Source organism: Salvia hispanica, chromosome 1, assembly GCF_029641045.1.
Source record: "Salvia hispanica isolate PSC_SH4W2 chromosome 1, Shi_PSC_v1, whole genome shotgun sequence".
In the NCBI taxonomy this organism is placed as follows: Eukaryota; Viridiplantae; Streptophyta; class Magnoliopsida; order Lamiales; family Lamiaceae; genus Salvia; species Salvia hispanica.
This window is the reverse complement of record NC_142692.1, coordinates 42,116,594-42,141,063: the sequence shown is the minus strand read 5'-3', so window position 1 is coordinate 42,141,063 and position 24,470 is coordinate 42,116,594. Positions and strand designations below refer to the sequence as shown.

The 24,470-nt window shown below is 38.0% G+C and overlaps 3 protein-coding genes, 1 long non-coding RNA gene, 1 other non-coding gene and 1 pseudogene across 6 annotated transcripts; 5 read left to right on the top strand and 1 right to left on the bottom strand.

Moving 5' to 3' along the window:
- Positions 1 to 555: 555 nt before the first annotated feature.
- LOC125223364 (RING-H2 finger protein ATL8 pseudogene) lies at positions 556 to 1,344 on the top strand (annotated as a pseudogene).
- Positions 1,345 to 8,917: 7,573 nt separating this feature from the next.
- LOC125223575 (uncharacterized) lies at positions 8,918 to 9,956 on the top strand. Its single transcript, XR_007176743.2, has 2 exons — positions 8,918 to 9,261; positions 9,815 to 9,956. It is a non-coding gene; the product is annotated as an uncharacterized LOC125223575 (long non-coding RNA).
- A 733-nt stretch (positions 9,957 to 10,689) lies between these two features.
- LOC125185440 (protein CUP-SHAPED COTYLEDON 3-like) lies at positions 10,690 to 12,297 on the bottom strand. 2 transcript variants are annotated; one of them, XM_048081971.2, is made up of 3 exons: positions 11,882 to 12,297; positions 11,538 to 11,812; positions 10,690 to 11,439 (listed from the first exon to the last, which is right to left on the bottom strand). In XM_048081971.2, exons 1-3 carry the CDS (start codon positions 12,081 to 12,083, stop codon positions 10,930 to 10,932), a joined length of 987 nt encoding a protein of 328 aa, XP_047937928.1. In that variant the 5' UTR covers positions 12,084 to 12,297; the 3' UTR covers positions 10,690 to 10,929. The 2 variants fall into 2 exon arrangements, with proteins under 2 accessions (XP_047937928.1, XP_047937926.1); XM_048081969.2 differs by having other exon boundaries at positions 11,538 to 12,297.
- A 6,315-nt stretch (positions 12,298 to 18,612) lies between these two features.
- TRNAL-CAA (transfer RNA leucine (anticodon CAA)) lies at positions 18,613 to 18,696 on the top strand. The gene has a single exon. It is a non-coding gene; the product is annotated as a tRNA-Leu (tRNA).
- A 356-nt stretch (positions 18,697 to 19,052) lies between these two features.
- LOC125218701 (cysteine protease XCP2-like) lies at positions 19,053 to 20,844 on the top strand. The gene is made up of 4 exons (XM_048120439.2): positions 19,053 to 19,563; positions 19,903 to 20,138; positions 20,226 to 20,366; positions 20,474 to 20,844. The coding sequence occupies exons 1-4, from the start codon at positions 19,086 to 19,088 to the stop codon at positions 20,687 to 20,689; spliced, it is 1,071 nt and encodes a 356-aa protein (XP_047976396.1). The 5' UTR covers positions 19,053 to 19,085; the 3' UTR covers positions 20,690 to 20,844.
- Positions 20,845 to 20,979: 135 nt separating this feature from the next.
- On the top strand, positions 20,980 to 23,191 carry LOC125218792 (uncharacterized). Its single transcript, XM_048120564.2, has 5 exons — positions 20,980 to 21,272; positions 21,599 to 21,941; positions 22,009 to 22,277; positions 22,353 to 22,549; positions 22,633 to 23,191. Exons 1-5 carry the CDS (start codon positions 21,083 to 21,085, stop codon positions 23,074 to 23,076), a joined length of 1,443 nt encoding a protein of 480 aa, XP_047976521.1. The 5' UTR covers positions 20,980 to 21,082; the 3' UTR covers positions 23,077 to 23,191.
- The last annotated feature ends 1,279 nt before the right edge of the window (positions 23,192 to 24,470 follow it).

Here is a 24,470-nt window from a genome sequence, read left to right as displayed (position 1 = left end):
CTTCAAAATCACATAAAACAAATAAATTATGCTTCTTTACCTCATAATATATGGCAGTTATTAGTTAATATTGGTTTTCTAAAATTGACCCACCGTATCCGTATAATTACAATTCACTTGATACCGTTACTTTGTATAAGTACTGGAGTATTTTATTTTTCTATTCTCCTTCTCTTATATTTTCTCTTTAATCTGTTTATTATAATTATAAACCTTTTAATTTGAAAAAAATTAATAAGCCACTCATTATTCACTAATAACATTTTAGTTATCTATACTAATTATGCATTAAAATTAGTATCCCTTCAAAAATTATATTTGTAAGAGATACTAGGAGTATCATAATTCTATACATTTATCTTCGGACTAAATTGAATAAATACTCACCAAATAAACATTATAAAATGTATTAAGTATATAGATCGGCGGCAAGACTTATCCCGTAGCAATGTAGCATTATCAGTTAATTATTTAAATGTCATTAAATTTTTTTAAGAAATTCAAATGTTTGTTAAACTTTTGTAACTAACTTTCCTTATATAAAACTGATAAACCCAAACACACAATTCCGTTCCGCCCCCCTCTCGCTCTCTCCTCGATTCCCTTCCTCTCTCTCTCTACATGACTACACGCGCCTCCCGCCTCCTCGGCGGCGCAATCTCGCCGCCGTCTCAACAATCCTCTCCGACGTTCGAATCTATGGACTCCGACTTCATAGTCATCCTCGCCGCCCTCCTCTGCGCCCTGATCTGCGTGCTCGGACTCGTCGCCGTCGCGCGCTGCTCCTGGATCCGCCGCCTCGTCGGCGGAGATCCTAATTCGCCGCCGCCGGCCACCAAAGGCGTGAAGAAGAAGGTCCTGAAGTCTCTCCCGAAGCTCACCTACGGCGGCGAGGACGCAATTGCGGCGGCAGCGAAGCTCCACGACTGCGCCATTTGCCTGGCGGAGTTCGCCGCCGGCGACGAGATCCGAGTGCTGCCGCAGTGCGGGCACGGATTCCACGCCGCGTGCGTGGACACGTGGCTGGCGTCGCACGCGTCGTGCCCGTCGTGCCGCAGGATTCTGGAGGTGGCGCGGTGCAAAAAGTGCGGGCGCCTGCCGCCGGCGATCGCGTGCTCGGCCGCCGGAATGCGGCCGGAGCCGAGAGAGAGCCAAGTAATTAGTATTGGTTATATGTCGTAATTAGGTTAATTTGTCGCATTAGTTTGGCAGTAATTATTATAGAATTCGGGTGAAGGAAGAATTAATTTGTGATTCTAGTTGAAGAATGAAAGGCTATTTATGTATTGTATATATTGTAAGTTCGGTTTACGTATATATCACATTTATGCGAATTCCATTTCAGTGAAATTGTTATAATGTGTTGAAAAAGTCACTTATGTGAATTGTGATTTTTAAATTTTATTCGAAAATATATTTTTAATTTGTTTTTTTTTAAAAAACTTTTGTGTATCAATGTAAATAAAATTTTAAAAACTCTATACAAGAAAGTTTAGTAGGGGTTAAGGGGTTTAAGCATTTTGATCCCCTTATTTAGGCACTCGCTATGCTAACATGACAGTTGTATAGTGGATTTATGTTTCATTTGATTCTTCATATCTAGAATATTTAAAAATCAAACAATGCACTTATAAACACTTACTCAGTCATATTAACAATGTACGTACATATAAACGAGTTGGATATTTCATCAATTCATTGTATGTAATTGCAAACAATATTAAACTCCATATTTTCTATGTAATTTTGGAGATGGTAAGATATAAAAAAAATTTGACTAAATTTAGTGATTAATTAACTTCTATATTTCTATCACGTTCTTATTCTTGTCCATCCCTGAAAATTTATCCCATTTTTTCATTTCCGTCCGTCCCCCAAAATTTATCTCATTTCACTTTTACTATTTTTGGTAGTGGACCTCATATTCCACTAACTCTTTCCTACTCACATTTTACTATAAAACTAATATATAAAAGTAGGACTCACAATCTACTAATTTTTTCAACTCACTCTCTATTACCTTTTTTAAAACCCGTGTCGGATCAAAGTAGGACAAATTTTAGGGGACGGAGGTAGTAACTATAACTGCATTGTACATATTGATCCTTTAGAGCATCCACAATGGTAAATAGGTCAGCCATAGACTAGCCTATTTCTCCTCCTGCCACATCATCCAACACTAAAATTCCTCCTGACTCATCATCAGGACAAGCAACTGGAAAAGCAATAGGCTAGCCACATCATCAACACTATTAATAAACAAGTAATAAATTTACGGAATTAAACACAAAATGCGGAATTAAACAATACGACACATATACGGGAAAATTCATTAATTTCATTAAAATAAAAAAAATTACATTAATTAAAAAAAATACCATAATAAAAAAATACATAAAACCAAAAAAACTATCGACGTGCAGTCCTCCGCGCCCACAACTCTTCAATTAAATCCTTTCGGAGTCGTATATGCGCATCCACTTGGCGCATGTCAGCATGTGCCTGGAGGCGGGCGGCTTCATCGTGAGGTACCCCCCTTGGTACGTTGGGGGTGGCCACGCTGTGGCTTGGACCGACTTCATCGTCATTGGCCCAATTAGTCAGTTGTACACCTTCATCTTCGACTATCATGTTGTGCATGATAATACAGGCGTACATTATAGAAGCAATGCAGTTGACATGCCACAAAAGCGTTGGACCCCTAATTGCCACCCATCGAGTCTGGAGCACACCAAATGCGCGCTCCACGTCCTTGCGCGCCGACTCTTGCTGTTCCGCAAAGTAGGCTTTCCTGTCCTCATTTGCGCATCTGATCGTCTTCACAAAGACGGGCCACCTAGGGTATATCCTATCCACCAAGTAGTAGCCATATCATGCCGGTTGCCGTTGGTGACAAAACTGATGGCCGGACCGACGCCCTGGCACTGCTCATTGAAAAGGGGCGACGAGTTGAGGACGTTGAGGTCGTTGTTCGACCCGGCTACCCCAAAATACGCGTGCTAAATCCACAGCCGATAATCAGCTACGACCTCGAGGATCATCGTGGGATTCTTTTCCTTGTAACCGGTGGTGTAGAACCCCTTCCAGGCAGCGGGACAGTTCTTCCACTCCCAATGCATACAATCTATGCTGCCTAACATCTCCGGGAACCCATGCTTCTCCCCGTGCATCTGCATCAGATCCTGACAGTCTGTCGGGGTAGGGCTTCGAAGATACTGCTCCTTGAATATTTCAACGACGCCCTCACAGAAATGCTTCAGACACTTCAGGGCAGACGTCTCACCGATGTTGAGGTATTCGTCCCACATATATGCCGCGCCTCCGTATGCCAACTACCTGATCGCCGCAGTGCACTTTTGAATAGGGGTGTGGTCGGGTCTGTCAGTCGCATCGTGCCTGAAGCGGAAGCACTTATATCGACGCTCCAAAGCGTCAACGATACGCATAAATAGCTCTCTGCTTATCCTAAAACGCCGCTTGAACATGTTGGCGTTAAACCGCGACTGCTCTGCGAAGTAGTCGTCATATAGCCGCTGATGTGCAGCTACGTGATCCCGTGTAATCACTGCTCGGCGGTGGGCAACGGGTGGAGGTCAAGGTACCGCCGGCTGCATAGCCCTTTGTAGTAGCCGGTCTATCTCACCCTCCGTATAGGCCTCCAATGCTTCGTCCATTTGCCGTTCGTACTCCTCATCACTACTACCATTACTACCACCCACATTAATCATTTCGCATTGTTGCTCTTGTACAGAAATTAAGAGAGAGAGAAAACTCGTCAAAACAAGTGGTGCGAATGAAAATGACGTGAAAATCGCGCATATGTGTTTCGAAAATTTAATTAAAAAAAATAAAAAATTGTGCTGGCCGATCGCTCGCCGATCGCCAGCCTATAATGGCGGCGAGCGCATCGGCCAGCGCTCGCCGAATTTCTCGCCGATTCCGCGCTCGCCGTTTGCAATGGTTCGGTGAGCGGACCGGCTAGCGCCGAGAACCGGTCGCTCGCCGATTATAGTGGATGCTCTTATGTAGCAATTCACCCATCGATGCGTCAAAACTTGAAAATGTTGGGAGAATTTGAATATTGAACAAAACCGGATAATCTGAAAGTCGTGAAGATATCACTTTCAGATCAAATCAATTTCGGTGGTTCTACCAAAATAAATGATCGGATAAAATTCAGAAGATTTCAGAACTACAATATGTTGATTTTCGAGATTGTACAAAACCAGAAGAATCGATCAGAATTTGAAGAAGACGAACCAGTGCACCTGCTGATGAAACAGTGCATCTGTTGGGAATATAACTGAAAATAACTAATTTTCAAAAGGTTTCCGAAATTGCAAATTAGTCCTTTGACTTTCAGAAATTACATTTTCGGATGAATTTCTTATACAGCTCGACCCCAGCCAGGGGCTCTGCCCCTTGGACCCCGCTACCCGGGGGCGCTGCCCCGAACCCCCGTTCATCTGTTTAGGGGCTTCGCCTCTAACATTATAATGAATTCAAATAAGCGTGCACTCCGCACCTCCATACTTAAATGATGTATCATTATAATAATACTGATCAATCAAGAATCCAATTACACTAAAATATCCTATCGAAGAAAATGTGAGGAGGAAAATAAAAGCTATGTCAGTCCAATTCACACTTTTCATATGGGTTTTACTTTTGTTTTTTATAATGCTGAGTGCTTATTATGTTACGGTAAATTAAAAGAAAGGGGAGAAATAGACAAAATACAAAAAGCAATTACTCTTTTTAAAGATACTACATAGTGTTTAAATGGAACTATAATCTATTGTTAACGCCAAGATATATACATTTATATTAATGGTGATCGTGGCAATTTCTTCATAACGTGGTACTAAAGTAGTAGTAATAAATATACCATCACTAATATATATGCATTTGATTATGTGTTTGCATATTTGAAGTGACGACCAACTTTTCTAAGAGAATTTCCAATTAGAAAGGAGCTTAAAGACATACTAACTGCTTGAAACTTCTAGGAAGTTCATTTGGCTTTTTCATTTAGACATGTTGATTCAAATTTTCTTGACTTATTAGTTGTAATATAAACGTCTAACGTTCAGTGGCGGATCCAGGATTTTAAAACGAAAAGGCTGAAATAAAATTTATCGGAAGCTAACGGAGGTGGGAGGAGCGACGTTGGAAGCTATCGGAGGAAGCGACAATGGAAAAATCACGTCTGGGTCAACGGTAGCGGATCGCCGGGGAGGGGCAGTTGCCCCCGGGATCCACCACTGCTTGTATATCAACTATGTTATCTTTCACTTTCATTGTTCATACTCACATTAAATATAAGGTTAATATTTTACCGACTAAGTTATGCTTTATTGGTCTATTATCTAATTATACTATAAAGTTATGCTTTATTGTCTAATTATATGATAGGTTGAAGGTTGAAGTATATTCCACGAGTATATTTGCACTAATAATATATTAGGTCATAACAAGACAAAATAATCACAATGGTACTATTATAACTTTATGGGGGCATGCCACTGGAGATAATTAAAACATTAATTTACCTTTTTCTAGTAGCTAGTATCAAAATTCAATTTGCATACATACAGATTTGGTTTTAGTATAACATTTTATAATAAGACATACTACTATACTATGAAAAGTGACAAGATTAACAATATGTTAATATGAAAGATATCATAAAATAAAGAGAGATACATATGTGTATGAGGATCTGAACTAACTTTACGATTTATATCCAATAACCGACTTTTTGTGTGCTAAAAGTTGCCAACTTATAACCTACATGATAACGTTAGACAAATCAAATAGTGGAAATATTGCAATAAGATATTTATGAAAGGACACATTTCCATGTTATTCCCTTTTTATTGTAGCCGTCCATAGTTCCACTAAAGCCCACTAACAACAAAGTTGAGAAGCCCTATTTATGTGGGCATCAAATAAATTTATAATACTATCTTGCATATTATATTCTCATAGTAAGTACTACTACTACTCCTTCCATCCCAAGTTACTTAAAGCATTTCTTTTCGACACGAAATTTAAAAAAGTTATGTTTAGTGAACTAAATAAAGTAGAAAAGAAAATAATGTAAGAGAGAGGAGAGAGGTCAAAGTAAAAAAAAAAGAATAAAGTAAATATGATTAGATGTTTTGTTTTTAGCCTCAAAGAGAAATATGATACAAATAACTTGGGACAACTCAAAATAGAATACGACTCAAGTAACTTGGGACAGAGGATGTAATATTTTATTTTATAACTAGGAAATCATTGATTATAAGTTACACAAAGAAACAATAGTTATTAAGGGCAAAATTCTTGAAAAAATAATAAATTTTGGTTAAATTCTGTTTGGTCGTGCAACTTTAAAACTCAACTAGAAAAATTATAAAATTTGGATTTATTCTCTATTATCGTCAAGAGAGTCATACGTGAACATCACCGCCGATGAGTTATAAATAATGTTGTCTATTTAAAAAAAAAATTGATTGATTAATATAAACAAATATATTGCACATACACCACTAGATTTTTTCCCATTCTAAATTTTGAGATTTTTCTGAAAATTTTTAAAATTAAAAATAAACTCAAATTTGACCAAACTTCTTGATTTTTATTGTAATTTTCCCAATTATTAAGGTGTAAATATACCAATTTTAGAACAATTGTGGTTTTTTTACATAAACTTTAAAGGTGTCAATATATACATGAACTTATATTTTTGCTCAAACAAAAATTAATGTGGCATGTCGAAATTTCAATGTAGACAAAGGTTATGTTTACGTTATTAGTAGACGTTTCATTAAGATATGAAAAAAATGCACCAACTTTGAAGAACTCTTGTTGTCATAGGAAAATGTTGAGAAATATATATCAACTTACTATAGTAACAATAACTTAAACAAGAATTTTATATTTTGCCATAAGAAACTGACGTGACACATCTAAATATCTCAATCTTTTGATACTTGTCAAGATATTTTTGATGTGATCGGTTATACTTATAGTGAAGATTGTGAGAGACATGCACCAATTAAAGGACTCTTGCTTTTAAACATCAAAAAGTCTCTAAAAATGTCAAAAAATAACATGGAGCTCTTATTAGTCGTAATAATTTAAGCACGAATTTTATGTTACACATACGAAACTGACGTGACACGCCGAAAATATCTCTATCTTTTGATTCATGTTAAGATATTTTTAATGTGTTCGGTTATGGTGAAGATCTAATGTCAAGTGGATATACTTATAGAAGTGGAGTCGATGAACTATTGGTGAAAAGTACGTGATATAATGTCAAGCCAAGTGGATATGTATATGAACTATGAGGAGTGTTAGGGTGCCACTACCTCTTAAAATAACACCGTACCGTTAAGCCATAAAAACCGCTACCAAGTTCAGCCGCTGTGAACCAGTGAAACCGGCCGGCCGAACCGGTAACCGGGAACCAGTTTTGTCATTTTCAAAATATCTTTTCAAAATTTTTTCTGCATAGACTCGAACCCATGACCTCTCTTCCATATATCAACAACTCCTCCACTCCACCACAAGGCCTTGATGGAATATAATGAACATTGATTATTTTTATACATACATTAAATTTTATACACCCAAATTACCCATACTAATAAAATAATTCATTTTAATTATATATTCTATAAATAATTTGTAATTATAGTATATATTCAATTATAATTATTATATCTTAAAGTTTAATCATAATTACTAATAACTAAATTTTATCGTTACTTTCATTCATATTTTTTTACATATTACTTATTAGGTATAGTTCATTTTATTAAATATTATTTTTTAGTATATATTTTATTTAAACTACCTAATATTCTTTTTAAATAATTTTATAATATTACTTTGTCACGTACACATTTTGAAATAACATGAACTTTATCTACTTTTATACATATAATATATATTTTCATCAACACTAATTAATAATTTATGTATTTAGTTATATTTACTAATAAAAAATTATTCAATTTTAATATTTGAGTACTATTTTATTTATTTATATTATATCTATAACTAATTATTTATATGGTTTAATTTTTTTTACATGTTATGAATTATATTTTATTATTTATTATATTTTTGTGCATTATATATTTAATTTAATATATTTATAATAGTATAACGGTTCGACCAGTAGTTAAATCGGTCGGACCGGTTAAACCATGAACCAGTAGTTTCGCCGGTTCGCCGGCCCGTCCGATTTTTAAAACATTGAGTGTCACGGTGTCATTTTAAGAGCGGTTGACATTTTAACACAAACCTATGAACTATTGCTTAAATATACATATGATATATTACTATAAGACATCAAAGATAAATTGATGATCACAAAGACATTCTTCATGCAATATCGTGCACTATGTATACCTGACACAGCCGAAGGCGTTTTTCATATTTGACTCAATATTAATCCCTTCATGAACTTTGATTAATAAATTTGGACATCCATATTTTGAGAAGTTAGTCTATTTGGAATATTCAAAATAAGATAGGATTTCAACATTTTAAACCCAATTAGGAGCTTTGAGAAGATGAGGTTACTTTGGTATCACGATACTTGGGGTTGAGCTAGGAATTTATAGGAAATGGAATAAATTCACCTATAAAAAAAATTTAAGAATTTGAGAAGGAGCATTTAGTGAAAAATTAAAAAAAAAAAAATATTATAATAGACAATATATTTATATAGAGGAAAAAATTTGAGGGGGGCATTTAGAAGATTGACAAGGAGAATTTCATAAATCAAAAGGAGCACATCCCTGCCACATAATTGGCATATCATCTGAATCAATACACGTAAGTAATGTCGTCAATTTAAATAGAGAATTAAATATTACTCTGTCAAAATGAAAACAAAAAAGAAATAGTGTTGCATATTAGTAAGAGAAATAAGCCTTCTCAATAAAAAGCCCAACATTATTGGGCTTTCAGTCTTTAGAGTAGCCCAACTTGTTTGTCAAAAACAACTCATCAGAGTCGATTTGCAGATTTGTTACCGATTTCTCTCTCTGAAAAAAGGAAAAACAGCCGCTCAAGTTGAAGATGGTGATGCGAGGACAGCCGTTGGTCACCAAGCTGGCTGCGCTGGCAAAGGATGTAGTGTTTCCGGTGACGATAATCGCTGCGCTCGTATACTCGCCGCCCGATTCTCTGCGCGGAAAACCTCAATCTAAATCCACTTGATTGGGGATCTTCCATTTCTATTCATTAGATGAAGAGGTAATTTGTTCAATTTTTAGCCTTCCAAATTGTTTTCATTCCTCGCGTTTGCGGTTAGGGTTTGATTGTTGATACTTTTCTGTTTTTTAATCTGTTACCGTTTCATGGATTGGTGCCTCAAATATTGGATTTTCATATTATTTTTCTGAAAGCTGGATTCAGAAATGCTCATGAAAAGGTGTGGAGATGCTATTATTTGGATTAATTGGGTAGAAATTGTTTGTTTTAGGTTGAGTTATGTTTCCTAGTTGTAAATAACGATAAGCAGGGGAATGGGCTAATGACATAAGATATGATCAATGATTGCTTTGGGATGTTGGAATCTCCTTCTCTTGCTCTTGTTAGCTATTGCTATGTGATTCTTGAGAGAAACAAAGAGTTTGTTTCGCTGATAGGATTTGATACTAACCATTTCTTTGATTATTGTGTTACTTCATTTCTTGTGCTTAATGCTTGCAATCTTGGTTTATGAAACTTTCATTTTGTAATGATCTACAGAAGCTAAGAACTAGACTGTTATGTAATCTAATTTAGGGTGTCTTTCATGATGCAGGCTTCCGCGATGGTTGAATGCCCACCTTTTGGTTAAAGTGGTTATGTGTTGAATGAAAATGGTATGTAATAATTGTAATGTTGTTTCAGTGATGTAAACAACTTTTTCAAACTATCTCAATGCACTTCTGTTTCTTTCTTCACTATCATTTTGAATATGCTCATGCTGTGTTATAAGCTTTAATGTCTATGAGTTTGGTGTATCCGTCACTATAATGTGATTTGATTATAAGATTAACATAGAGATTGGGTTTTTCATCGGGGGTGGCCTGTGATACTGAGATTGGCAAAGTAACTAACTTTGCTGATGCAACAACTTCTTTCATATAATGTCGTTGACTATCTAATTTCATCATAAACCCAACCTTATCTTTAACTATTTATTATCTTTCATCATATATCTTACTTCGTGTTTCACGATTCTTAGCATAGTAACAAAGTGACTTTCAAAAAATTTACAGAAAAAACACATTTTGATTTTATTCTCTTACTTAGATTGTAACACACCAAATGCACTTAGGTATAGTCAGTTGCACACTGGAAAAAGAGTCAACATGATCAACCAAACAAAATTCTCAACTATTGTCTCTTATTCTATACTTTTGTGAAATGAAAACTATTAAAAGCACGACAACTTTTACAGCAACCAATATTTGTTGTATATGGTTGGGGAGAGATATAAAGCGGGTATTGTCGTTTGCACAAATTTACCTCTATATATATGCACAGCTATATCTATACATGTACATATAAGTAGACTCACATCCTGCCATCACATCATCCCCCACCCCAATCAAATCCAGCCCCATCACTTTTATTTCCCAATAAATCTTCTTTTTTGGTGCCAGAAATCAAATATTTTGGTTATATACCATCAGTAGTTGTTCAAATTGCAGATCTTTATCTTGGCATAAATACATACTAATACAGTATATGCTACAAAAACAGCAAAATAAAGTACTAGTCATTCCATGGTCCCCATCATCACTGCTACTGCTACATGCTTACAATCATGAAACATTAGTAAGATTTATATTTGAAATATTTAAGACTGGCAAGAATAATCTCCAATGACTGATGGGATTAAAATCTCCATCTCTCTCTCTCTGTCTCTCACTACCACCATTTAAAAGCAGGCTCAGTTGACATAACATGATCAATAGCTGCAGCTGTAACGATGTGATCACCCACTGCTGCCACTGATGGGATTGCCAAATCTCCCCCAAAAACAAATGGATTTATCTTTTCATATTTGCTATTGCCACCCCCATCACCACCACCACCACCCACATTCTTGCACTGTGATGCAATGACATTGCTCAGCTCCTTCAAACTCGAGCCTTGGTTGGAAGGGAGGAACAGCGAGCTCCCAACGGGTCGGGGTGCGACGGGGTAGCTGAGTAGGGCTTTGAGCTCCGGCTGATCCTGTGTGTGATAGAGAAGAGAGGTTTGATGATGCAATGGTAGTTGATGATGATGATGATCAAGTGTTGCTGGTGAGTCCAGCAATGGAGGCAGTGAAGTCATTGGGTTGTAACTGTAGTATGATGAGAGGTAGTTTTGGCCTTGCACCAAACTCTTCCTCTCACCCATCTTTTGGAAGATTCTGCACATCACCCACTCCTCCTGTCCATACCAAACATAATTAACATATCCATATCCCAATTAGATTCTTTAAGATCACTCTTTTCATACTAACATGAAACAATGATGAAAATGGAGACCTTGCCGGTGTGGCGGCACGAGAAGTCGCCGTCGAGGCGGTACTCGTGCATGACCCACTTGGTCTTCTCCCCTCTCGGAGCTCTCCCCTTGTAGAAAACTAGGGTTTTCTTCATCCCAATCAGGCCCCCATTTGCAGCGCTCGACACCTCCCGGTCTTTCCCGGTCGCCTTCCAATAACCCGCACCCGTAGCCCGGTTGGTCCGCAGCCCGGTCGGGTACTTCCGGTCTCTCAAGCTGAAGAAATACCACTCTCTCTCCCCCATCTTCGCCGCATCTGTTACAATATGGATCACAAAATTAGGGTTTTGATTTGCATAACAAATTAGGGATTCAGAGAACGCACCTGGAAGCTCCCACGGCTCGGACCGGTTGAGGTCGACTTCGGCGATGTCGACGCCGCAGAAGGCGCCGTTGAAGACCTTGGAGGCTAAGTAGAAGGTGATGAGCTCTTCATCAGTAGGGTGGAATCTGAAGCCAGGAGGTAGGCCTTGATGGTGGTGATCGTCTCTCTCGAGCTCACACAGAATCTCTTCCACTCCCCACATTTTGATGAGATGAATTGTAGAAATTGGAACATGGATAAGAAGGTGGTGGTTGTGGTGGGTTATTTATATAAATCACGCACTGAAAACGAAGGAGAATGGAATAGATTGGGGTGGTAATAAAGGCTAATCTGCATAGGGACTGTAAAAGCCACCTGAGAAGGGCTCCAAAACTGGTAAAATAATAATCAAGAGAGAGAGAAAAGGTGAAATTAAATGCAATGGGAGTTTGTTGCAGAGATTTATGCGTGCTATGCTTTACAAAGATTCAGGCTCTCAGATTCACACTAATTTAATCCAATTCAATTATTATGTATTTAATCTAATCTAATGTGTACAATATCTATTTATTATAAATTTTTCTTTGTAATAAGTCAGTCCCATTTTTTTCACTATCTTTATCTTATTTTACAGATTTTAAATTAAACTATGTAACATCCACTACCAAAACTAATTTTCATAAATGGAAGTAGTATGAGGGATCAATGTCTTTTTTTTGTCTTTAACGTCCATTTTATTAATAATTTTACATATAAATATGAATAGTTAAATTGGCATCTAAAACTAAAACAATTGGCAGATTTAAGGGAGAGTGGAAATGTGATTTAGTAGCCTATTAATTAAGTTGAAAAGAACTTAAGATCAAGGACCTAGCTAAATTTTTTTACTTGTCGTTGTGATTTTTTTAAAAACTTATTTTGTATGATTATAATTTTATCCCTTCTTTAGGTAGAAAAACTTCATTCCTCCATCGTTCATTCACTTGATCTATAGATTCCGTCCCCTCTAAAATTGTGTTTTGAGATTTTTCAAGAACTTATTTTGTATAGTGATAAATTTATTCCTTGTTAAAGTAAAAAAATTGCATTTTCCCAACTTCTGTTGATTCCGCCTCTTCCAAAATTATATCATGGATTTGCTACGTTTTCGTGATACACTGATAAATTTCCTTATAGTGTCTATAGTTATTTAACTGCTATGTTATCTAAGGACATAATTTCACATTAATTGAATTAATTTATTTGATGTCATAATTATATTTTTGGTAGTAGTAAAAGTGATATTTAGGGCCCCTCCTAAAGAGGTAGGGTGTGTTGTGAAACTCAAAACCCAAAAACGAGATGCCTAATACAAACCTCAGCTTTTGATGAAAGTGCATTTCCTTAAATTTCTTGCACCAATTTGTAGCTTTCGTATGCATTGTGAGCTGTGCTGATGCCTTTCACCTTCAAACACACACTTATCTGCTTGACAATGCACACACTTTACTAAATCACCTAACGGTTTTCTATAAGTTTTCCCATTTCCCAACATCATGCAAAATCGAACAAAAATAAAATAATACTAGTAGAAACTAGAAAGTATAGAAAAAATCTAATTTAATAGTCTCGTTTCAAATATTTAGGAATCTAAATGAATTCGGATAAACACCAACAAGCATTTCTCGTTTGACTTACATTCGTACAAAAGTTACATGCATCCTAATCTCAATTTACTACTTAGTGAAGATGATCAAGAAAGTTAAAGCAGGTTAGGGCATCCAAAATGGGACGCTTTAAGCGACGTCCTATGCACCGCCACGTCAGCATTTTATCCTCCTCTTATTCCATCTGCAGTTGGGCGTATACTCCGCCCTAAACGATGCCCTAAGCATTTTACTATTTTGTATTTATATTTTTATGTTTGCAAATGTAAATAAAAATAATAAACAAATAAAAACAACACAATTAAAGGAAAATTCTAATTTTACTTAATTAAAAAAAAGTTACAAAATAAGAAATAAAAAAAGCACTAAATACAAAAAAAGGAGGCTAGTCTAGAGAAGTCCCAACTTGCGGCTGAGGCCATCGATCATCTGCTGGATCCCCTCGATTTGAGCAGGGTTGGTCGCCTGCATGAGGGCGGTGTGCGCGTCCAACAACGTCCGGTAGTCGGAGGTGGCCGCCAAATCCGCGTACGGATGGGCCGCAGTCGAAGTCGCGGACGGCGTCGAACTCGGGGTCGTTGACTGGGCCTGGTCAGGTGGCGTGACGGAGGTTGATGTGGCCTTGCCCTTGCCCTTGGCAGCCTTGACGCCAGGGGGACGCCGGGAGGACATCGGTGTGCCGGAACTCTCATCCTCGAACACCGGACTGTTGAGGTCCATCGGAGACGCGCCGCTATCGCTACTTGTATAATCATTGAAGGTGCGCTTCGACGCCCTCCTCCTCGCCGCCGTCGATTGGGGAATCACACCACCAACGAACTTCTGCTTGTCCCTCAAGAGCGCCCAGGACTGGTAGTGCTTGAAATCGCCGTACAATGAAATGTACGACTGCATCGCTTTGTCCAGCACATCCGCGAGACTCTCGCCACTGGCCTGCTCCCTCTCGCACTTCTCGTACTCAGCCGCGAACAAATTTACCTGCTTCTTTATTTGATCCCAGTGCTTGCGGAGCTGCTCCCTGTGGCGCTTGTACGCGTTCGCCGGCTTGGTCGCGTTGTATTTCTCGGCGATGCACTCCCAATACGCAGTCACCCTCTGGTTGTTGGCGTACACCGGATCCTCCGAAACATCAATCCAACATCTTGTCAAGACGATGGATTCGGGGTCGGAGTAGTTCGTCCTGCCCGGGGTGAACTCTTCACACACCTCCATTGTAGGCAACTTCTGGGCTCGTGCCTTTGTCCGCTTCTTCTTGGTGCCGGACCCGAAAGGCGGCGGCAGCGGCGGGCCGACCGCGAGGTGCGGCGTCGGCGGAGGGGCGGTGTGGAGACGGTTCCATATCGGACAGCCCGTATGAGTCGTTGGAAAAGTCGGGATCGTACTCGGCGTTGGTGTTGAATGGCCGGTATTCGTCGGGTTCTGTACCCGGCCATCGTGTACCACCGAACATCGGACTATTCGGATAATCTCCGGAATCCATTTTGCTTGAAAATGTAGTGAATTTGATGAGAGTGAAGTGAGAAAAATGAAGTGAAAGAGGAATATATAGGTTTTGAAATTTTAATAAAATTAAAAAAAAAACTAAACCGCGTCGCATCGTCCGTGACCCATCGTCCGCCTCGTCCACAGTGGCGGACGATGCGACGGACGATGGGTATCCTCCGCGCATCGGGCGCGGACGATGGGTTACCCATCGTCCGCGATGTCCGTCGCATCGTCCAGCCCATTGCGGATGCCCTTAAACAATCGATAAGTTTTTTTTCCTATTATTTATTTGTTTATTTGTTAGTAGTAGTGGGATAGGTAGGGTATAATTTAATTGCACAACAAATATACAAGTATATTCCAGCTACAAAAAAATTTGGGAGAAAAAAGAAATAAAATTCTTGTACGTTGAGTGTCCAACCATGTTTGTGCCCAATTTTGTGACAAATCAAATAAAAAACTCATCAAACTCTCCTAAAGGATCTCAGCATCTATAGCATTTTCATGAAAAATCTCACTAGGAGTTTAAACTTCAAAAATAAAAATTTAATTATATACTCCATATTAAATGTGAAAGATGTTAGACGAATCAACATCTATACTCTACATAACTGTTCATCAATGGCATGATAAAGTCAAATGATAAATTTTCCTTTTTCTCTAATATAATAAATCTTCCAAAAAATTATTAATAGAGATGTGAAGGTAGTATTAGAATAATTTTCAAAATTTGCATCATATTTAACCATGATAGGTTGGTGGAACAATGTACTAAAATTTGTGTGAATTGTCTAAGATACCAAACCTAACTAAGTCCCTAAATATAACTCTAAAAAATGACTCCATAAAAAAAATCATGCAACTTAATTAGTTCTCCCTCTGTTATTGTTAGTAAAGACACTTCTTTTAGACACGAAAATTAAGAACAGTGTGTTAAGTGGATGATAAATAAAGTAAGAGATAATAAAGTAAGAGAAAATATAGACTATGCAGTAGGAGAGAAGATTGTTTTTTGTCAAAAACTGAAATAATTTATTTATCTTGAGACTTTTCAAAATAAAAAAAAAATTGACTTAATTAGCATATAAAAGAGGACTGAATATGTAACCAAAATTCTAACAATTAAATAATGGAAGCATTTAAGTATGTTCAATAAAATTGGGGGTAGATAAATAAGATCAATTTAGAAAAGAAGATGGTGAGTGAAGCAAGTAAAAGATAGCAACAGTGAGAATCTAGTGGGCAGCAACAGTGAGCAGGCCTACCTATATTTATATACATGCACACGTACGCATTAGTGACCCCCACCTACCCCAACCCCCTATACTACTAGCTTCCATTTAAATTTTTTATAGTACTACTACTATAATTTAAATTGGTTAAATATTTTTAATAATTGCAAAAAAGGCAACGTTTCAATTAACATATATATTGTGACATTTTTTTAGTTACTTGATTTATTACTCCTAATCCAACCAACAATATAGATGGAAAATTGAAAAAAAAAATATCCTAATCCAACCAACAATAGTAGTGTATGAAAAATTAAAGAGTGAACTTCAAAAATGGTCCTTGAATTATGGATTTATCTCGAAAATGGTCCTTGAATTTTAAAAAATTACCAGTAGTCTCTAGACTAAGGATTAATATAAATAACGGTCCTTTTGCACTGTTTCGGGACGAAAATGTCCTTTTGAGGGGTTTTGAGGGGTTTGGGCAATTTGGTCTTTTTACACTTTTAACATTTTAAATCTTATATTAATTCAGTTATGTACTAAATCTGATATTATTTCAAAATTATCATTCTTCTTCCCTTTTGTCATCCTTCACTTTGTTTCTTTATTTCAATACTAGATTTAATTTTACAAAATTAAATTTTAAATTTCAGTTTTTAAATATCAATAAATTTTTTTAATTATAAAAATTAATCCCTCCGTCCCAGATAATTCGTCCCAGTTTTTCATTTCGGTCTGTCCCACATAATTTGTCCCACTTCACTTTTATCATTTTTGGTAGTGGACCTCATATTCCACTAACTCATTCCTACTCACATTTTATTATAAAACTAATATATAAAGGTAGGACTAACATTCCACTAACTTTTTCAGCCCACTTTTCATTACAATTCTTAAAACACGTGCCCGATCAAAGTGAAGAATTATCCGAAACGGAGGGAGTACTCCATAAATACTCCATAATTCCCTGCTATTTGAAATGAATTAGTGTGAACATCAAGGTAGCAGTCTGATTTAAAAATGAAACAGCTCGTTCATTTGATGATTAGCATTTGACAGCTACAAAATTATTAGCTGTAAGTAAGCATGATGTGTCAAAACATACCTAATGCCAGCCTACAAAATTGTCACATTCTTCCATTTAATCTCTTTTTCTTAGGAGTATTGCAGTATTTGTGCACCTATTTCTATTTTGTCTTCACCTCCTTTATAAATATATAGGTGATTTATAAATATACGTTGAACATAAAATTATTTGTACGTAGTAGTCTATGAATCTTTGTAATACTAGTGGTTTTGTACTAAAAAATTTAGGCTTCAAAAACGTATATGATCCAACAAATAATAGAATGAGAACATCACTTATCTAATGCAAATAAAAAAATTTGACAAATCGGTTCTTCATAATAGAAAATAAAAAAAAATATTCATAATCTCTGTTTGAAAAAAGAAAAAAAGTCTAACTCCTGTCATTGACGTGACAGTTCATAGTAAAAAATTGAGTTAGTACTCTAATAAATACTCATATCAATTTGTCCTAAATTGAGTCACACATTTTTTTTTTGAAAACTAAGAAAAAGAATAAAATAAAAAAATAAAGAGATTAAACTAGTAACAGAACAAAGTAAATTAAAAGTGATTGAATGCTTTATTTTTTTTCAACAAAGAAAATTGATCAACTTAGTTGAGACATTCCAAAAAAAATACTTAGATTCAATTTAGTTGAGACCGGAGGGAGTAAATCGGTACGCAAAAATTTGTTATGTGTAATAATCTTTTTGTTTGTTTATAATTTATTCACACAAGATAATAAAGAGAAGTGTTTGATTTTGTGGATGAAGTATATAAACCAAAAACGTATAATGCATTCCAAATAAAACCTTTGCTGAATTTGATGATCATTTATCGATTTTTTTTTTCAGATAATCAATCAACACTTAAAAAGCGAATATTAATTCCAATGATAAATATTTTCCCGGTAATTAAAAAGCTAAATGCATATGATGTCCTAAAAAACAAGCAACCGTTTCAGATCATATAGCAGCTCTGTAATTACATTTCTTGAATATTGACAAGTCTAACATATGTACAAAAAGAAATAAATACGGTTAGAATTATTGCAAGAATTATTGTAGTTTGTGTATTACTCCTACTACTATAGTAGTTGGGACACCACTTGTGTTCGTACCGTTGAAATCAATGCATATTGAAGCTCTCTCAAAATTTATTTTGCATCGTTTGTACAATACATATTCTCAGTCACACGTTTCATAGTAGTAATTCATAAAGTTGTAACAAGAAACTTTTTATAATGCGACAATTTCTTACTATGTGCAGAGCACATCTCATCTCGAATTGAATTACTAACATTAAAATGGTAACATAAGTCAGGATGGCCGAGTGGTCTAAGGCGCCAGACTCAAGTTCTGGTCTTCGAGAGAGGGCGTGGGTTCAAATCCCACTTCTGACATGTTTTTTTTGGAAAACTATTTATAAAAGATCTTCAACATGGATGGGCCTTGTGTTTGGGCCTTTTTTATATCGGATCAAACTGAGAATTAATATATGCCTTCAACATGGCTGGGCCTTGTGTTAGGGCCCATAGATATTGTGCCAAATGAAAATTTATTTATTTTTTAAAAAAAGTACAATTTGATGTTTTTCGATTGATTAAGATTTTGTCACCAAATTATAACATCATCTCTTAGCTCAGAAGTTGTGTATCAGCATCACCAATTTTGGAAACATACTATAAACCAACCTTAAAGTCTCAGACACCTTCACTTGAAAGCAAACACTTCCCAAACACAAAATCTTACCTATAAAAACTGCCCAATCACAACTCATTTCCCAACCAACATGGCTCTCATCACTTCACTTCCCAAACTACTCTTTCTCGCATGTTTCCTCTTCTCCTCTGCCACGTGGCGGGCATTGGCCGCCCGCGACTTCTCCATCGTGGGCTACTCGCCTGACGACCTGACCTCCATCGACAAGCTCATAAACCTCTTTGAGTCGTGGCTCGACAGGCACGGGAAGAGGTACGAGAGCATCGAGGAGAAGTTGCATAGGTTCGAGATCTTTAAGGATAATTTGAAGCACGTCGACGAAAGGAATAAGGCGGTCACCAACTATTGGCTCAGCTTGAACGAGTTCTCGGACATGACCCACGACGAGTTCAAGCAGAGGTTCCTAGGGCTCAGGGTCGATGATCGGTTGCCTAGGAGAAACGAGTTCCCTCGGGAGTTTGAACATCAAGACTTCGATAGCTTGCCTAAATCCGTCGACTGGAGGAAGAAAGGAGCTGTCACTCGTGTCAAGAACCAAGGCTCGTGCGGTACGTGCAAAAATTCCAGGATGTCTCGATAAAAGAGAACAGTTTAAGCGTTGTTTTTTATTAATTCATGAGTCCAACATTAATTAAGTATGAGTAGTTTTAAAAAAAATTTAAAAAAATTGAAAGGCCGAACGGTCCACAGTTGAACCGATTAGGGGCGGTCTAATTGGTTAACGGTTTATATGTACAACTAAACCAGCCGATCCGGTCTGATTTTTTAAACACTGTGTCTCACGTGTTAGAATTTGTAAGATGGTACCTGACAAACTCGTATCTAGTGGCATATTTGTAATATTTCGATATGAGTGCTAACTCGGGATTCTTGGAGTGCAAATGCAGGCAGTTGCTGGGCGTTCTCGACAGTGGCTGCGGTGGAGGGCATAAACCAGATCGTGACGGGGAACCTGACCGAGCTGTCAGAGCAGGAGCTGATTGACTGCGACACGGCTTACAACAGCGGCTGCAACGGAGGCCTCATGGACTACGCGTTCACCTACATCGTTTCCAGCGGCGGCCTTCATAAGGAGGAAGATTATCCATACATAATGGAAGAAGGAACCTGTGAACAAAGCAGGGTAATCAACCCCTAAAACAATCAAAGAAACTAACATTTTTTTTCCATAATTTTCATGAAAATTAACATTTGCAAGATTGATTTTCAGGCCATGTCGGAAGCAGTCACCATCAGTGGATACCACGATGTGCCTGCCAACGACGAGAAGAGCCTGTTGAAGGCACTGGCGAATCAGCCGTTGAGCGTGGCCATTGAGGCTTCGGGAAGAGATTTCCAGTTCTACAGCGGGGTACGTGCTCAAACTTTACTCCTTTTCACAAGTAACAGTAAGCCTCTGTTTACTAAACATTTATAGTAAAAGTGAAATGAGTTTTTATTAGTGAATTTTTATTGCAGGGAGTGTTCGATGGGCACTGTGGGACCGAGCTTGATCACGGAGTGGCAGCCGTTGGATATGGGACGAGCAGGGGAGTGGACTACGTCATCGTAAAGAACTCGTGGGGGCCGAAATGGGGAGAGAAGGGATACATCAGAATGAAGAGAAACACAGGAAAACCAGCTGGAATTTGTGGCATCAACAAAATGGCCTCATTCCCAACCAAAAGCAAGTGAAGTAGATAGCAATATGTGACAATTCTATCCAAAAATCCTACTCCTATGTATTTCAATAATAAGTTTCTTTTCTTTACATTTCTACTAGTATTAAAGAAATGTAATTTTGATTAAGCTCATTTATATGAAGAAACATATGTTCATGAACATTTAAACATGCTAACATTTCTATTATTTTAATATAAATATTATGACAACTCCTAAATACTTGCCAACAAAGTCTAACACAACATAATAATTTTTCTTACAAGTATTTAATATACCTACTTTTAGTCAGCAAAAGTCTCCTGAGTGTTTTGATTTTACAACTCTTTAAACATTTGCCAAACATAAGTCCCAACACAAAGTCGTCTGAGGTCATTGACGCATTTTCGCAAACACATTGATTTCGAGATGCATTTGAGCGAGAACGAGGGGATAGAAGGCAAAACCTTCGTGATCACCGGGGGGCTTGGCTTTGTGGGCTCGGCCCTCTGCTTGGAGCTGCTCAGAAGAGGTGCATATCAAGTTCGGGCCTTCGATATTCGGGCCGGATCACCCTGGTCTGACGCTCTCCGTGCTCGCGGCGTTCGTTGTCTACAAGGTCAGCTTCTTTCTTTGTCGTTTTTCGCAGCTTGTGGATCCTGATTCGATATTTCTGCTATCGATTGAGAGTTATCGTTATTGGATTAGATGATTTGATTTTGGTGAATTTTACGGTTTTACATTAGTTTGATGGTGATAGAATGAACATGTGGAGCTGCAGTAAGTAATTGGGGTTTCGAGATAATTCAATTTCTTAATTTTCAAGTTATTGAATTCTTTGGCTTATTAAGCAAATGCATGATCTTGATGGAGGATTACTTAAAGTAGAAACTCTATGACATAATTGTATTGATATTATACATGTGCAATGATACACTTAATCAGGGGATGTGTGTAAGCAAAAGGATGTTGAGAAGGCTTTACAAGGGGCTGATTGTGTTTTCCACCTTGCCTCTTATGGAATGTCGGGCAAAGAGATGCTTCAGTATGGGCGTGTCGATGAAGTAAACATAAACGGAACCTGCCACGTCTTGGATGCTTGCCTTGAGCACGGCGTGAGCAGGCTCGTTTATGTCAGCACGCATAATGTCGTGTTTGGCGGGCAAGAAATCGTGAATGGAAACGAGGCGTTGCCTTACTTTCCTATCGCTGACCATGTAGACCCGTATGGCCGCAGTAAATCTATAGCCGAGCAGCTTGTTCTCAAACACAACGGTCGATCATTTAGGTAGGTTTCTTGAAGGACTCATAACCTCTTTTAACTCATCGGTTAATTTGAAATTTGATCTATGCAGAAAAGAGAAAGGAACGTTATATGCCTGTGCGATCCGCCCTGCTGCTATATATGGGCCAGGTGAAGAAAGGCACCTGCCTAGGATCATAACACTCGCAAAGTGGGGTCTTCTGCTGTTCAAAATTGGTGAAGCGAATGTGAAGTCGGATTGGGTATATGTTGATAACCTTGTTCTGGCAATGCTCCAGGCAAGCATGGGCCTTTTGGATGATATTCCCGGGATAGTAGGACCGCCTGTTGCTGCCGGCCAAGCCTACTTCATATCGGATGGTAAAGTTGTCCCACATATTATGGATTGAGTTTCAGTTTTCGTTTCGTCTGAGTTGTTTCCCGTATAATCGACAGGCTCTCCAGTCAACAGTTTTGAGTTCCTCAGGCCTCTGCTCGAAGGCTTGGAATATGAGCTCCCTAAACTGACATTGCCCGTCTCCCGAGCTCTTTTCCTTGGAAAGCTTTTCTCTGTGTTTTACTCACTTTTGTATCCGTGTCTAAACCGAAGGTGGCTTCCTCAGCCTCTGATACTCCCCGCTGAAGTCTACAAGGTGCTACCCGGAAATTACCTGCTGCATATGTGCACGTATTGTTAAACTATAAGATTAAGAATACTTATTCTGATTTTTGGCAGGTTGGCACTACACATTACTTTTCGTTCCTCAAAGCAAAGGAGGAACTGGGCTATAGGCCTCTGGTCAGCCCTAAAGAGGGTATGGCTGCAACAGTTGATTACTGGAAGGAGAGGAAACGAAGAACGCTGGATGGTCCGACCATATACGCGTGGGTGGTTGTCGTGATTGGAATGGCAATGCTGTTCTGTGCCGTTTGCTTGCCTGACTTGGGCCCTGTTCCCGTGATAAGAGCGATTTGCCTCTTCTTTCTACGCTCCATGGCGGTGATACGAGCAGTCTTCGTCTCTGCTGTTGCTGCACATATCGGGGAGGGCGTGTACGCGTGGCATCTTGCAAGAAGATGTGATCCTGCCAATGCAAGAGGTTGGTTTTGGCAAACTGTTGTTATGGGATTCTTTTCATTGCGTTTGCTACTGAAAAGAGCTGAATTGCAATCAAAGTGAGATCTATCTCCTTTGTGGTACTGAGTTATGATTGGAGATTTCTTTCTAATTTACTGGAAAGTTTAATTATGACGTGAAAATAATAATAGTACTTCTATATCAGAATGTTTGATAATAGGTTTCTTGTAATGGGAGTTGTGTTTAGAGGCATCAGCTCAGCTCGGGCCAAACCGGGCCGGGCCAGCTCGAGCGAATTGCATATAAGGGCCAGCTAATCCAAGCCACCACTTTCACGTAGGACTAGTTTTATAATGAACTATTATTTCGTGACTTTAAATCGGGGACACTGCAAAATGTCAAAATAAAACATTATTTCGTGGATCTTTTGAGGGTGATTGAACAATCAATAAAAGAAATATTATTAGAAGAAAAAGATATTGGTAGAAAAACTGTAGTACAATTAGTCTTGGCAGAATTTGGTAATTCGTGCGAACAATAAATTTGGTCTTTAAAATCATCGATTAATAGGTTGCACGTATTCCCGAATCCGACCTAATCCTTTTATTTCGGACACAATTGACACTAGTGTGGCTGCCTAATAATCTATATGGATCCATTAGACTTTTACTAGACCGATCGATATTGTTTCATTTACTATAATTTTGTTTAAAATAAAATTTATACCTCAAAACACATCTAATAATATTTTTTTTAAAATTCTAAGAGCATGAATAACCCTGGCCCGGATTTGGGCCGCAAGTCCCCTCCACGTCATCATTCCCTCAAATTAGGGAACACCGCAGGCCACAACTCGGGCCACAACTCAGGCCACAACTATTCATCTGCACTATTCACAACATATTTTAATCGTAAAATAGAAAACGTTGAACAATTAAAACCGAGAAAATTCATTGTTCAGTCGGAAAATAGAAAATTACAACATTGAAATTTAAAAATTCGATTTTTTTTTTTTAAAACATAAGTCAATTGCGGTTCCAAATTTCTTCAATTAGATCCGCTTGGAGGCGTGTGTGTTGATCTTCTTGGCGCATTGCCGCTGAACGGGCCATGACATTGCGCACGTCGGGAGGAACACCTTGCACGATCGGATCAGTGACAGTGTAGCTACTGCTGGCGCTGACGAGCGGATCGTCGCTCCAGTCAGTGGCGTTGTCTCCCTCGTCCTCAACGATCATGTTATGCATTATGATACATGCATACATGATGTCGGCGATTAGCGGACGGTGCCAACCACGGGCCGGTCCCTTCACTATAGCCCAACGTGATTGGAGAACTCCAAATGCGATCTCCACATCTTTTCGAGCCGCCTCTTGCTTTTTGGCAAACAACTTCCTCTTATCCGTAGTCGGACATGTGATGGTCTTCACGAACACGGGCCATCTAGGGTAGATCCCGTCTGCCAGATAGTACCCCATAGTGTACCGACGGTGGTT